The sequence below is a fragment of the Coturnix japonica genome, chromosome 5, assembly GCF_001577835.2.
Source record: "Coturnix japonica isolate 7356 chromosome 5, Coturnix japonica 2.1, whole genome shotgun sequence".
NCBI lineage: Eukaryota > Metazoa > Chordata > Aves > Galliformes > Phasianidae > Coturnix > Coturnix japonica.
The window spans coordinates 34,537,653-34,551,920 of NC_029520.1; the positions used below are offsets into that span (position 1 = coordinate 34,537,653).

Consider the following 14,268-nt stretch of genomic DNA (forward strand, 5'->3'; position numbering starts at 1 on the left):
ACAAATGGAACTTTTTTCTTTGAAATTCCTAATAATCCTACCAGCAAACTAACTGAATTAACTGGGCTGAAACTCAGCGTCTTTCTTGGCGTGTTGTAACTCAGTGGCTGTTGACTGGAAAGGAGAAGCAGTGCAGAGTCTTTTTGTGTGGCAAATGCACCCGGTCTGCATCCTCAAGAAGTCAAATGCTTCATTACTCTCATGGAATTTGACTCCAAGTAGATTTCTCTTTTGCTCATACATTCCTACATGTGAGAGTCAAAATCATTCTTCAAGCATCTTTTCCACGTAACTTTTCCAATCTGTGCTCAAGATTGATCACTTTCATGGTAAAATTCTTTTGTTTCATTCTTGCTGCTGGATTTTTTCTAGTGATTGCGAAATCTTTCTATGGCTTATAAATTTCTGTAGTATTGGATCCGCAGCCTGGAGCCTCAGACCTTCCTGATCTATGTTGGCTGGAGAATTGCTAATGACAGTATTTGAGGTGGGTTATCGCTTTTTAGCTGATTAATGTTGTTTGGGAGCGGAATACACTCTTGTGTTCATGGTTTTGCTTAAGCGAGGTAAGCATAAGCAGTACTGCTGCCACACACACACACAGTACGGAGAATTACTGGAAACTGAGATAACTAAAGGTGTTCTGAGAAGTAGTTGATGTTTTCCATTCTGTGTTAGTTTTCCAGTCAGGAGTCTCTGATCAATTTGAAATGTAGGATTTAGAATTGAAAATGAAAATCCTTAAAGCTGTCTGGATGCTTTGTTTTTTCTCCTTGTATTTTTCTAACTCATGGAAGACTCACATGGAATCTCTAGATTGTCTGGGGAATACCTGAAGACCCCTTCAGTTGTTAACAGTTTACCAGTTCTTGCAACGTTGCCTTGTTTAGAGGGAAATTGTAACTGCAGTATTTCTTGGGGGAAATGTTTTGACAGGTAGGTAACACGGGCAATGACTTTGGTTTGGCGCTATACACTGTGTGGAAGGCAAGGTATCCAAAGCAGCATTTAAAACTGGTCTTTGTATTCAGTGTTCATGTCACATAAATGGCAAGAACAGTTTTCTTGATCACTGTAGCTGATCCAGGTGGAAGCCTTTTCTCTTGTAGCTTCTTCTGAATGTACTGTATTGCTGTTCAAAGGACAGAAAACATCGTCTTAAGGATGGGCATCTACGCCGTTTCAATTTGTCGTTCATTGTGGATACTGAGAACTCTTGTGCAAGTGATCACGTTTCTGGTGATCTTTGAGGTATTTGTTTTTCCATTTCCTTTGAACTGAAGTTGCCAGCTCCTTTTATCTGAAGAAGATGTGGACAAATCAACTTATCTGATAGAGCTGTTGTCTCTTCTGTTTGAATCTCACAGAAACTGAGATTTTTCTGGTAATGTCGAACAGATGGCACTAAAACTTGTGTTTTCATGTTAGCATTTAATTGGAGAGAAAACATGAGTCTGAAATTATTTCCATCACTTTATTTTTGTGGTTTCATATTGCCCACTACAATCTTAAACTATTAACTCCTACTTCGTGAAAGAAAAAGCTACCACTTTTCCAAGGAAAAAAACTCTGTGGTTAAGCATTGCACATTAAAGCTACATGCTGCATAAATAAGGAACAAGATCTTCATTCTACCTAAACTAGAGGTATCCAAATGAAATTATCTCTTTATATCCTGCCAACTTATATCCACTTGCCAACTGCTGACATCTAAGGAAAACTGGGATTCAACTTGCTCATAGCTGCATTTGGTTTGTGGAGTCCAAGTATATTGTAGCAATAAACAATTGTGTTTTGAAATCTTACAAGATTTCTACCTCAATCTTTCACTTCTTTCCTCTTGGAACAAAGCAATAAATGATTTCTTGGAATGAATTAAAAAGAAGGATGAATATCCAAACCACAACACAGGAGTGTCACTTCTGATCCAATTTCAAGATAAGATATTAAGTAACTATAATGAATGAAACATTATGTTCTTATTTTATGTATGGGACAACTTCCTTTGCAAGAGCTGGAAGACCAATACTCACCTGTAGTTACGCACAAGCAGCATGTGAATTGACTGCACGTTCTGTTGAGGCTGGAAGGGCACTGTATCACCTGTAAGTGTATAAACACTGATTTTTACAAGCGTCACCACAGGACACTCGGCTGTGGACAAGAACAAGCTGTTTCTGTGGAGTTTGTGAAGAGCCCTGCCCTGTTCCTGTTTATCTAAGCACAGAACTTGGCATCAATGAGAGATGGAGGTTGAGGCAGAGATCTGTCTCAGGGAAATGCTCAGAACACTGACATGGACAATTTGAACAACATTGATTGAAATGCACAATGTATGATATATTTTTCATTGCTGAGGAATGTGAATACCCTTTTCCAAGGGGTTTACAATCTCCTTATTCCTCTTCTAAGAATATGAAGGTTTGTATCTCCCTTCCCTTCTCCTAGCAGGCAGCAACGATCTGCTTTAAAGCTGAAGGGATGGCCCTAAAGAAACTTGGGTATAAGCGTCCTCAGTGTTATAAGGCTGTCTGCTATTGCCTCACTGCCACAGATGTGCTTCAGATACTGTTTGAGAAGACAGTTCAGAGTTTAATCAGTTTGTTGTCAGATCTGTAGGAGCGGGTCATGGTGAGTATGCTGTGCTGGGGGCAGTGTGCTGGCACTGTGCAACTCTCCTACTTGAAAATAAACCTGGAGCGAAACAAAGATCTGGTTAAAAAGCTGGGCTCACCTCACTAAAGCCAGAAGTGACTGTTTGGCTCTGGTTCAGTTTGGGGAATTGATGAAGCTTGTGATCCTCAATGATGACAGTTTGTCCAGCCCACATCTGTCAGATGTGTATGGTACTGGGCTGCAGAAGGTCATCTCAGAGCTGTGGGTTTGCACTCTTCTTTCATGTCTAAGCTGGATTTATAACATGCTGCATTGAAGGAGCATCCAGAAGTTAACTGGCATGATTTGTGTTTTGCTAAATCTGGAAACACTGCCCATGCTACATTGACCCTTTGTGTTCTTTGATGGTTTATTGGGATCTGCAGCTTAATCCTACTCTTGAATTCCATCTTAAAAGCCACAATTGTTCCATGCTCTGTATGCCCAATCCAGTAGCATCCAGGTGCACTATGAGTTCTGGAGAGAAGTTCTTTAGTAGTGCCTGCTATGCTTGGGCTGTCTCCAAGAGACTGTCCTTCCTCTCGGAGTATTGCAGAAGCTTTCTTTATGCAGACATTTTGTCTCCTATCTAATGTTTTTTGGTCGTAAGGGCCATTCCCTTGGAAAATATTCTTTATGCAGTTAGTTCTGAATCAGTCTCTTATTCAGATGAATCCTTTGGATCAAGACTTTAGTATGTGAATTCCTACAGTTTAAGTGTTTGTTTTTCCTAAGACGTGTCATTTATCTCTTGCAGCATTTATTTATTTTCCTTCTGTGGATTATTTTGGCATTTCTTCTGTCTTAGTTTGTCTTTGTGCATCAAGATGAAGAAAGTCTGTTCTCAATGTCTAAAGACACTTAGTGAACATAGATGTTCAGGAGAGACAAGCGATGTGCCTCTCTCCTTATGTCCAATTAGGTTTGTTATCATTGTTTTCTGTATATTCTGCATTTTTCTACAAGTCACGATCAAATGTAAGATCCTCCTTATCTGTATGTCATATAAAACTTAAATAAAAGTGTGATGCTGAAACCAGTTGTCTTTACCTTCAGTTTTCCAGCTGGATTAGTCCAGTGCAGCAGGGCTGGGCCTCCATCATCTTCCCCACCATTGTTTTTCAGCTTTAAGCCTGTTGGTGTTTGACCCATCCCACGCTCTTTGTGGCACTCATATAGACCTGGAGAGAACAGAGCTCAAGACAACTGAATGTACAAATGGAGTCTGTTTTGTGGAAACTCCGTTAGCTTTTTGCAATATGTGGGTTGCTTTCTTCTTTTTAAACAGCGTTGCTTTTATCGTTCCCTTCGTTTGATACACTGCTTGTGAAGGAGAGCCTCTATTGCTAAAACTGCATGGAGTTTGCAGTAGTTATCAATATGTTGTACAAATAGGCGCATGGTCAGCATCTTCCCAGGCAAAGATGACATAAGGTAACAGCAAAACCAAGAGCTGTCGGTGTTGTAGGCAATGCTGAAGATTACAGAAGGGCAGTAAGACATGAAAAACCAAGAGCTGGAATTCAGTGTTCTGTGTCAGATTCCTTTTTATTCTTTTTTTTTTTTTTTTTTTTTTTTTCTTTTTCTGACTTTGTGTGGAAAAAAAAGACAGAGGTTTTGAAAATAGTGTTTAAAAACTCTACTTGTGGTGATACTGGAGAGAAGCGTAGCAGTTGGCTGGAGCATACTGTGTGTCTGAAGCTGTGCTGTGGTCATAATGGTCGGTACTGTTTGTTTGTGTGCTACGTCTCAGTGGCACAGAACTGCGTTGTTGTGGCAGGGAATTTTCCCAGCACTACAGTCCTACTTCAATCCTTCACAGGGAAAACAGGTTTTAAAGAGCTTTCTGCACAAAACCTTTCTCGCTGTTACTCTCAGTGCTCCTTTATTTGTACCAGGATTTAGGACTTTTGTATGTGGGACCTGAGTTTTAGTAATACCATATTTTCCTTGTCACAACTCCATTACTCTTGTGGATTTCTTTTACACCTGTATATCAGAGCTACATGTGCAGAACTTGCATTTATGTATCTTCCCCGCCTTCCTCTCCCCAGCTCTCCTAACTGATGCTGCTTCTTATGTCCAAAAATCCTTTCTCAGCTTTAACTTCCAATGTGTGTTGTTGTGTTTTATGTGTGGGGCTCTTAACTCTGTGGTCTTTTTGCAGCGGAAGAAGCCACTTAATGCTTGCAAAGACACGGCTACTCAGTAATGTACTGAGTAAAGGCAACTGAGCTGGCACCAGAAGACTTGTTGAGAGAAGAGCTGAGAGATGGTGAACTGAGTTTTGCAAACTGCTCAACTATCAAAATCCAGTGTGTTGTGGGGACTCTGTCAGGGCCAGTGAACACTCAGGACTCACTTCTGGAACATCACATGCTGTTTTCAGGTGATGTCAGTGCCATGCTCACACAGAATGCTTCCCAAGCTGGATCCAGCATCACTTGCAAAGAGAGGAGCTGCTCTGCAAAGACTGCTGCTGCCATTGGCTTCCAGACAATAACAACTGCAGACAGCTCAGCTTGACAGCACTTGACCCTGTGACTGATGCAGCAGGGCATGCAGTTGTTCTGGGGGAGAAGGAAGACCTCACAATGGTAACAGGCAGGATACTGACTGAGGCCTTCATGTTCAATATTTGTTGAGAAACAGGTCTTCAGAACTGTATTTGGGATAGCCCCACATCTGTCCTGGGCTCTGATTCTTGACAGTCTTCCTTGTGGCTGCTCAGAAATACTTCTCCGGAGAGAATTCCCTCTGGAATGAGGTGATTCCTTCTAGAACTTGAAATGCAGTGTCTTCCTAAGTAAACCCACCATCCTCAAGGATTTGGTTTTCAAACTGGGATCCTAATTCAAGCACAGAAAGCACTGCTGCCAGAATCCTGATTACATGGCAGGACAGAAGATGCTCACACACATAACATAGTTCTCCAGCTAAGTGCTGCCCTGCGGGTGAGTACAGTGTTGTCACTCCTTCACTTGCAATTAATGATGAAAGCTCCATGATGTTCCTGAAACAGAGCATTTGTCACCAATCAAGCATCCCTGCTTTGGCTTGGAAAGGCAAGAGCTACTCACCAGGATGGTGTTCCCAGCTCCCTGGTGCTGCTCTGCTCGGTCCTGCTCACGTCCGAGCTGCCTGTTCTCAGTTTCAGCAGCTTTTTATGCCATTCAGGTGGCACTGTTGTTAGCCAGCCCCAGGTGTACAAGGGGCACTTTCTAGTGGTTCTTCTGGAGCACCTGCCTTTACCCAAAGTTTGGGGTGAACAAGTGAAAAGTACCAGAGCTCAGAGTGAGCTTCACAGTGCTGTGCTGGGGCACAGCCTTCAACAAAAGAAACACAACACACTGAGGAGCCCGACTGAGGCCACGTGCTGCCAAAGCTGAGAAGATCAGCTGTTCTGCTGAGGCCACAGCCATAGCCCGTGGCACTTCCCAACATGAACGGTTTCAGTACTGCTTGCAGTGATTGCTCACAGGATTTGGGTGCTGTGTCTTTAAAATCACGATTTCTAAAGCATCATCTCTTTGTAACTGTAGCTGCCGTTCCTAAAGATTTTATTTATTTATTGTAAAAGAGCCTTTGGAATCCACTGCCGGCCATGGGGATGCTAGTGGATGTGCGGACACGTGGGGCTGGCCTCATGTTTCCTTTGACCAAGAGCTCACTTTGTTTCCAAACCTTGTTTTCCAAGGGTAGTCCTCATTTCCTTTTTCTTACTTACAGGCTGGGTGGCTAGAAAGGGAGAATGATGTCTTAGGCTGTGGGGTACACTGCCCTCCTTCTGAGAGCCTGGTGAGGGTTGGCCTTATAGAAAGAGAGGGATATGTGTGTGTGCGGATGCATTTACATTGTCATTTACATCTAACTTAGCCAGTTTTGTAAAGTCATACAAAGTATTTTTAATGATATCTGTACTTTGCATAAAGCTATGAATGACATATGACATGCATTGAGTAATTCAGTAAAATACTTTTCTTCGAGTTTCCATTTCTTTTCCTCAATCATGTATTTTTTCATGCTCTTCTTCAAGCTTTCCACTTCACCGTCGCCTTTAGCTTCTTGTTTTCTGCAGTTGTGGTAAGATAAAAAAGATTGACCCTGTTCATTGCAGGCTGGCACTTTGAAGCCTTATCCTTGTTAATCCAATAGAAGTAAGGAAGCCACAAAAGCCTGAGCAATAAACACACCAGCAGGGGGCTGCCGCGTTTGGCTCGTGCCAATTGAGCTTCCTGCTGTGTGGTTACAGTTGCTTGGTAGGCGACGGGCATTAGTCCCAGAGTGTGTTTGTAGGGCAGGTTTTATTGGAACGGCAAAACCAGGGATGGTGTCTGACACTAATGTATTAAAGTGAGAGTTGCCCTCTGAACTCTTAAGCAAGAGTGCACATAATGGGACAGCAAATGCTGAGATTTCATGGCTACTGGCTCATCACTGAGAAAGCTGCTGTACCCAGGGTGCTGTCCTTTCCAAGCTGGAAACCTCAGGGTCCTGCTCAGGCTCTGCAGACAGACCCAGGCCATTAGCAGCATTAAAGATAACGCGAGACCTTTAATTGCTTGCCATTTCCCCACCAGGTTGCTGTGGTGCCCAGGCTCTGCATTCAGCAAGGACTTCCTTAAGCTCTAATTAGCTCTATGTTAGTAATGAGAGCTCTTACAGTACGTAATAACAGACATGAGTAAGCGTTAAGCTCTAAGGACGTGAATGTGGTTGCATCTCCCTGTCTTGGCTGCCTCATGACACTTAGCCTGGAGGCAGGAAAACAGCAGTATTTAGGGCTTAGCAGTATCTGCTATTGTTAGCTGTGTGGATTGCATGCAGTGCCTCGGAGGGACTGGGAATGCAATTGGAAATGCAGTTCTGTTCCCAGAGCAGATGGGTGCTGGTGGTAATGGGGACGTTATGCACGTATCACAGATGTTTGGATACAGAGAAATAGCTGATTTTGCTTTAAAGGTAGAACTGAGTCAGCAAGATGTGAGCATGCTGCCCCTGTTGTTTTATTGAATAATTAGTGGAAAATGGAAAAGCAACTTGTACAGCACACTCACACGTGGGGAGGTCACTGTTGCCATGCTGGTGGGTGCAGTCTCTTCCCTCTCACCTAGCCCTACAAGCATGCACACTTCACCAATAGATAAATCCCCATGTGCCCAGCACTTGTCTCCAAGTGAAAACAGCCTGCTGTGTTATGAGCAACGCTGGGCTAAATGGAAGTATGTACTACGCCATCAGCAGCACAGCCACTGAACCCCTTCTCTCGAGGGCTTCTTCTTTCCCAACAAAATGCAAGAAGTTCCCAGGGTAAAGCTTTAGAGAAAAAGTGATGGGAGAGGTCTCTGGGGGAGTAAAGTGGTAACGGAAGCTGTATTTATTTAAAAATAGATGGAGTAAATTTGGAGTTGGGGTTGCACAACATACAGACGTCAAGCAATTAACATACAAATCCAGACAGGGAACGTGGCTAACCCCACTCATAGTGGCAAGGGCCGCTGTAACACAGCCCCAGTGGAGCCCACCCACACTGCTCTGCTCAGCCATGAGATGCTGCCATCCAGCTTGTGCAGCATTGATTTTCCTCTCCGTGCATTTTGCTGTGCTCCAGCACCCAGCAGACACCCTGCAGCTTCCAACACTGCCTGGCCCCCTCCACTACAAGTCATGTTGTCCATCTTCAGCTCCTCTGCAGGACACTGGTGAGGCAGGGAAGGGGCTGTTTGTGCTGGCTGGCACAGTTTCCTGTCTCCCGGACAGGGCCAGCCATCCCCATGGGCCGTTTGAAATGCTGGAATTCACCAGATGTTTGCTTTGGATGCTGTTGTGTTGTTTCTGGGCAGGGCCTGAGGAGTGCTGCTGGAGCAGGCACAATGCCTTGGGCAGCCGTGCCAAGGAAACGATGCCCACTGCTGGGAGCTCTGCCCGCTCTGTAAACAAAAAGGGCCGCTTGCCCTGATCTGTGGCCCTGTGGAAATGAGGAGAAAGGTGGCTCGGCTCAGATCCTGGGGAAAGCTGGAGCAGGACCAGGAGGAGAGCAGCCATTTCCAGGCTCCAGGCATTTGGCTTCCTCTCTGTGTTCCCTCTGTGGTTCTCCACCGCTGCCTGTGAGCAGCCAAATGAAATGTATAGCACAACATCCTGATGCCTGGGGCGAACTGCAGACTTCACCCAAGGAGGCTGTCTCATAGGACAGAAATAAAACAAAACAATAGATGCTGTAAGTCCAGGATTTGTCCAGCACAGCCAGCCTTCCCCTCTCCCCGCCTCCTCTTCCCCTCCAGCAGTTACCCAAAACCTTCTGGGGCCCTTTGCCTGGCAGATCAGTTGTGGGGCAGCTCCTGGGAACCGCCTGCAGCTTTGAACACTTCGGGGATGTGGCTGTCCAGTTTGGAGATGATTTTGTAAATAGGTTTCTTCCAGGAGGGGTCAGCATCCCTGCCTGCCCTCACGGCACTGAAGAACTCCTGCAGTGTCAAGCTGGCCACCTCCAGGAAGCGGCTGGGCACCTGCAGACAGACGGGTGAGTGGGCCCCAGCAGGTGGGTCCCCGTGCCCCACACCCCAGCCCCTCACCTGGAAGTCATTCCCCTTGTTATAGTGCATGTTGAGGGCACGAAAGAGCTCCGAGTCCCGTGAGACACGCAGGGCCGTGGCCTCAGCAACACCCTCCAGCAGGGCCTGCCGGGCAAACTTCTCCACCTGGATGTAGTAGAACTCACGGAAGTTGCTGAACCATTTGATGAGCTGGGAGTTGATGCAGCGGCTGAACTGTCAGGGCACAGTGGAGAGGTGGGCTCTCAACAAACCAGAACTGAAATCCCACACCCCTCGATCCCACCCTGCATCCCACAGCAGGTCTACCTGCACATCGAGGAAGTAGGACCTCAGCAGAGCCGAGCTGGGGTAGCGGGTGAAGAAGAACATCAGCTTGGCCTTCTTCAGGTGGCCAGGGGTCAGCGCCTCCTAGATGTGGGCTTGGAGTCAAGGAAAGCCTGCATGTGGCAGCTCTGGTCTGCCATAGCCCATCCCTACAGCCTGGTGTCATGGGATGGCTGAGGAGGGTCCTCAGGGTCCTACTTGAGCTGGGACACTCAGAGCAGGGTGCCCAGACCCATATCCAGGTGGCTTTTGGAGATCTCCAAGGAGGACACTCCACAGCCTCTGAGAAACCTGTGCCAGGACAGTTAAATTAACAAGGACATTATCCAAATGCCTCTTGAATGCTGACAGGCGTGGGGCATCAGCCACCTTTCTGGGAAGGCTGTTCCAGTGTTTGACCCCTCAGTATTTAAGTCATGGAGTGAAGACTTGTCTTTTTCCATCAGCATCCCCGAGGAGCCAGGCTACTCCTTCTGCCCCAAAGGATACGTAGGTAGGGGTGAGGGATGTTCTGTTCCCCTCCACCATTCTAGGGCCCAGGGGCCTCACTGTCAATGGCCGCAGCTTGGTGACTGCCCAGCGTGTATCTGGGGGCTCCAGGGGCCACCTCTCTGAGGCAGTAGGTCTGCCCCAGTGGTTGTGTGGAGTGTAGACCAGCAGCTGGCCCAGCAGTTGACTGTCCTGCACTGCTGGACCAGCTGAGCCTGGCCTGTGACCCACACTGGGTGCCTGATGGGGATTTCTGACCCCATCTGGGCTGAAGGATCTGACCTGAGGGCTCTTTCCCAATGATAGTGATGGTGCCTCTGGACGAGGTGAGCCCAGGGTGCTCGGAGAGGGTGCCTTAGCAAGTGGTTTTCTGCCTTTCCCAGCAGGAAAACACTCTCCCCTGTCATCCAGCCCTAGCTCTAGCTGCTGCTGTAGGAGATGGCTGGCTGCCTTTGGCCACACAGTCTTCAAGACGGAGTCCACCACGCGGGATGTCACCCCAGCCAGCTCGTGCTTCAGGGCCTGAGAGAGCACTCTGGCCACTGAGGGCAGGGCACCTGCACTGCCCCTGCCTTCTTCATGCTCGCCAGCACTGGGCCCATCCACCTCCAGGATGCTCTCACAGATAATGGCAGTATGTGGATGGTGGGTGGTGGCAACACCATCGCTGCCCACTCTGTCTCCATCTTTCCCAGGAAGCAGCTGCAGTTTCTTGGCACTTTCCTGGCTTTGGGCAGCATCCCCAGAGGCACAGACCTGGGAGAACCTCTCCTGAAGGTGCCTCAGCTGCTGCTCTAGAAAGCAGAGCTGCTCCCTCAGCTGCTGGCACTCAGCTGTGTGGGGGCTGCCCATGGCCGGTGCCCCTTGCCCAGCCACCTCCGCACCCTGCTGCTGGGGCACCCTCGGCTTCCTCTTGCCCCTATGGGGCACTTCCCCGCCCCTCTCCCTGCCCTGCCCCAAACCTCTCTCCATGCCCATGAATGAGGCATGGTGAGCTGGAGGGAGACTCATGCCTTGTATGATGCTCTCCACCCTAGCCCTCTTGGCTTGTAGGTAGTCATCAGAGAGCTGCTCCCCATCAGCTGCACAGGGCACAGGAGCAGGGCCACAGGTTCTGGTGGCAGCCAGGGCTTGTGCTGCTTCTCTGAGAGGCACACCAAGTTCATAGCCCTGGGACAGCTCCATTGCAGAGGAAGGGAAAAGGGTGCAGGGATCCAGGCTCCTGCTAACTGCTGTGTGGCTGAGCAGCTGTGACATGAGGGATGAGCTAGGGGAAGACAACAGAGAGTCCCTCTGGAAACAGGGCTCTGTTTTCAGCCCTTGGCTATGCCTTGTGGTAACACAGCCTCTGTCCTGCTCGGGGGCGGTCCTGCCATTCCTCGTGTCCTCCTTCTGCCTGGGCACCAGTGAGCTACACTGCAGCTGGTAGGGGATCATTTCCAGGGATGGACTGGCGGGCGTTCCCAGCGATGCTTCTGTCAGCTAGAGGTACAGAGCTGAAGAAAGAGTAAAATTTCACCTGGCAGAACCAAATATAGCTCCCCTCCATGCATGCTGACATGACAGATTTTCCCAGCTCCCGACTGACAGCAGGCATTTATGGTGCCTGGAGCCCACTTCCAACAGTTTGGGCCTTTAATGTGCCCAAAAGCGAGGGCTGTCTGCACCACAGCTTTGCCCTGGAGGGGCTGGAGATCCATCTCACTGTGCCTTGACCACAGCTTCTGCCCTGCCCCCAGGAAACAGGAGCCTCAGGTGTGTGGGCATAGGCTCAAAGCGATAAGCAGAAAGGGATATCACCTTTGGCAAGAGTCCCCTTTGAGCTCGTGGACTGTGGTACAAGGGCACTGAGCACCAGATAGAGCCTTCCTCCAGGTGTACCTGGGCAAATGTGTTTGCAGCTGCCACTGAGCACTGTCAGGGTGCCCAGGAATAGGAACAGCAGCCAGAGCTCCACAGAAGGCATTCACAGCATGGAGCAGTCAGAGTCCTGAGGGCACGGGGATGAGCAGCATCTGCCTTCCCACTGTGCTGGCCTTATGGGAAGGGGCACAGCAAGGGGCTATAAGCAGAAAAAGTACAGTATGACTGCTACTAGCAGGACATGCTGGGATAGCGCTGGTAAGGGCTTGTTAAAACAGAGAATAAAAGGGATGGGGATTACTGGAGAAGAGAAGAATTCCTGAGCCAGCAGCCTCGAGCTTAAAATTGTCACACTGAGTGCAGGCAGCCAGCCACCCCTCCTCTCGTTCACTCTGACACCTTTGAAACAGGAATAGCAAAAGCTCATGTCCTGGGCCATTACAGAGTAACCATCCCTATGGGATGCTCTCTCACCAACCACATTAATTAGCATCAGCTCTGCAAGCCTGAAGTGGTTTATGCCTTTTTGAGCCATCTTTAAAGAGCCTGAGATTCTTTCACCTATATCCAGATACATCTGATCATTCTCAGTGCTGTTAATCTCCTGTCCCTGTGGCTTTTCTCTGCTCTCACTTTTTTCAGCAGGTCGCCTGTTATCAATTAGCCCTTTATTCCAGGTTAGTGTTTGGGAGAGCAGCTCTACCTTTGGAATATCACGCACCACAACCCATCACTCCAGTGCAGGTCCTTGGGCAAGTCTTCCCTGTAAATTGCACTGCCCCATCATTTTGGTAGACCATTATCCCTCTCCCCTCCTCTGTCACACCTCTCTGGACCTTTTGCTGCTGCTCTATCTGTGATAAACCATTTTCCTGGCTGCCTGGCAGCACTTGTTGCTCTCCATGTAGCCTCCCCTCCCTCCCAGCTGTAAGCTTTCAATTTCTCCAGCAGTGTGCCTGCTTGTTCTGCCCAAGGTCAGCACGAGGCCCAGCTGCTGGCAGCTTTTGTTCACCCCTCTCACAGCTTGCTTCACCCTCAGCCACACACCACTCCTCAAAGTAACAGCTGCCTATGGTAAAGCCACACAGCAAATGCAAGGTACACATATATCTCATTCATTCTTCAGACTTTCTACACAGGGAGCCTCAGCTGGAGGACAAGAGAGAAGCGAGGGGCTTCCCAGAATCAGTCCATATCCAGACCTGGCCCAAATAAACTGCTCCCACTAATGGGGTCCTCTCCCTGCAGGTAGCAGGTGGGTGCTCCCATCCCTGCTCCTGCTACCAGCCTTTACCAGTGCAGTCTTCCAAAATAGTAAAAAGAAGCAGATGTTCCTCCAAACTGAACCAAAAAACAAGGATTAAAATGAAGCTGCCCGGAGAAGCAGGCAAGTGAGTCCTCCCCATGCAGCAGCCACCCCTCAGAGCTCCCCATCCACTTCTTTCTGAGAGCACCACGCACTGGGCAGCCTGTCAACCCACAGCCTTTCCAAGCTGCCCTATTTCTGCCTCCAGTGAAGGGCCCCAGCCCAAGCAGCATGTCCCTCAGTGCCCCACTCACCTGGGCTGCCAAGGTGCGGGATGTGTGCTGGGCGCTGCAGGATGCTGGAGAAGCCACCCGGCAAGTCCTCCTGCTACGCCCATGTCCTATAAAGAGGGAGTGGGGTGGCTGGAGGCAGCCAACCGGCTGGGAACAACTCCTGAATATGCAGATGGATGGCCAGGGGTCCAGCCACCTGCCTCAGCATCCCCCAGGCTTACAGAAATGATAACAACGTTGTTGATTCTATATCTCCCCAAACACGTTCAAAAGGACAAGTGTTTGGAGAGGAGACATGACTTTATTCTGGGCAGGGCACAAGGTGGAATATTCCCACAAATCAAGTACACTGAGTCTTTATGCTGGCTTCTATTTATAGCCAAAAGTTTTCACTATACACTTACCTAATACATAAGTCACACCTGTCTATTACATATTCATATGTTTATGTAAGTTTAAGGTTATATAACATATTCAATTCTTCTGCGTTTGCACAGGGGTCTTTAGTGATGGTCTGGGGAGGCATCCCACTCCTCGCTTTATCCGTATTTGGGCACAAGGACATTTAGTCTGTTCTGATTGGTTCCTCTTTTGGACTTGTGCCCTCATCTCAAGGATGCTGTCCCTGTGGGTCTAATTTATGGCAGTCTTGGATCTTTGAAGAGAAACATCCCATCTCAGGAAGGTTGTTTATCATAGATAAGCAGGACATCTGGAACTTAAAGCAGAGCTTCAACCTTGAGCAAAACACCTCAGACAGACAAAAATGTCAGATCAGCTTTTGAAACATCACCAGCACTAGACTGAGCAGCCCATAAGTTCCCCATGTCCATCATGGCAG

General features: G+C 48.0%; 2 protein-coding genes across 3 annotated transcripts in view; one reads left to right on the forward strand and one right to left on the reverse strand.

The window, feature by feature from the left end:
- YLPM1 (YLP motif containing 1) overlaps positions 1 to 6,604 on the forward strand; it is a 42,340-nt gene extending 35,736 nt beyond the window's left edge. For both annotated transcript variants that reach the window (XM_015865128.2, XM_015865129.2), the window contains one exon: positions 4,823 to 6,604. In XM_015865128.2, coding sequence (XP_015720614.2) covers positions 4,823 to 4,839 — 17 coding nt within the window. In that variant the 3' untranslated portion in view covers positions 4,840 to 6,604. The remainder of the gene's footprint in view (positions 1 to 4,822) is intronic.
- Positions 6,605 to 8,051: 1,447 nt separating this feature from the next.
- PROX2 (prospero homeobox 2) lies at positions 8,052 to 13,530 on the reverse strand. Its single transcript, XM_015865050.2, has 5 exons — positions 13,449 to 13,530; positions 10,026 to 11,521; positions 9,519 to 9,620; positions 9,231 to 9,425; positions 8,052 to 9,164 (listed from the first exon to the last, which is right to left on the reverse strand). The coding sequence occupies exons 2-5, from the start codon at positions 11,460 to 11,462 to the stop codon at positions 8,979 to 8,981; spliced, it is 1,920 nt and encodes a 639-aa protein (XP_015720536.1). The 5' UTR covers positions 11,463 to 11,521; positions 13,449 to 13,530; the 3' UTR covers positions 8,052 to 8,978.
- Between the last annotated feature and the right edge of the window lie 738 nt (positions 13,531 to 14,268).

Excerpts from the sequence above, each read along its gene's own strand:
- PROX2 (XM_015865050.2), bottom strand. The coding sequence starts at position 11,462 with ATGATCCCCTACCAGCTGCAGTGTAGCTCACTGGTGCCCAGGCAGAAG. Across the intron at positions 9,621-10,025 it reads CATCCCTCACCCCTACCTAC|GAGGCGCTGACCCCTGGCCA; the intron begins GTATCCTTTGGG and ends GCCCACATCTAG. Across the intron at positions 9,426-9,518 it reads CCTACTTCCTCGATGTGCAG|TTCAGCCGCTGCATCAACTC; the intron begins GTAGACCTGCTG and ends GTGCCCTGACAG.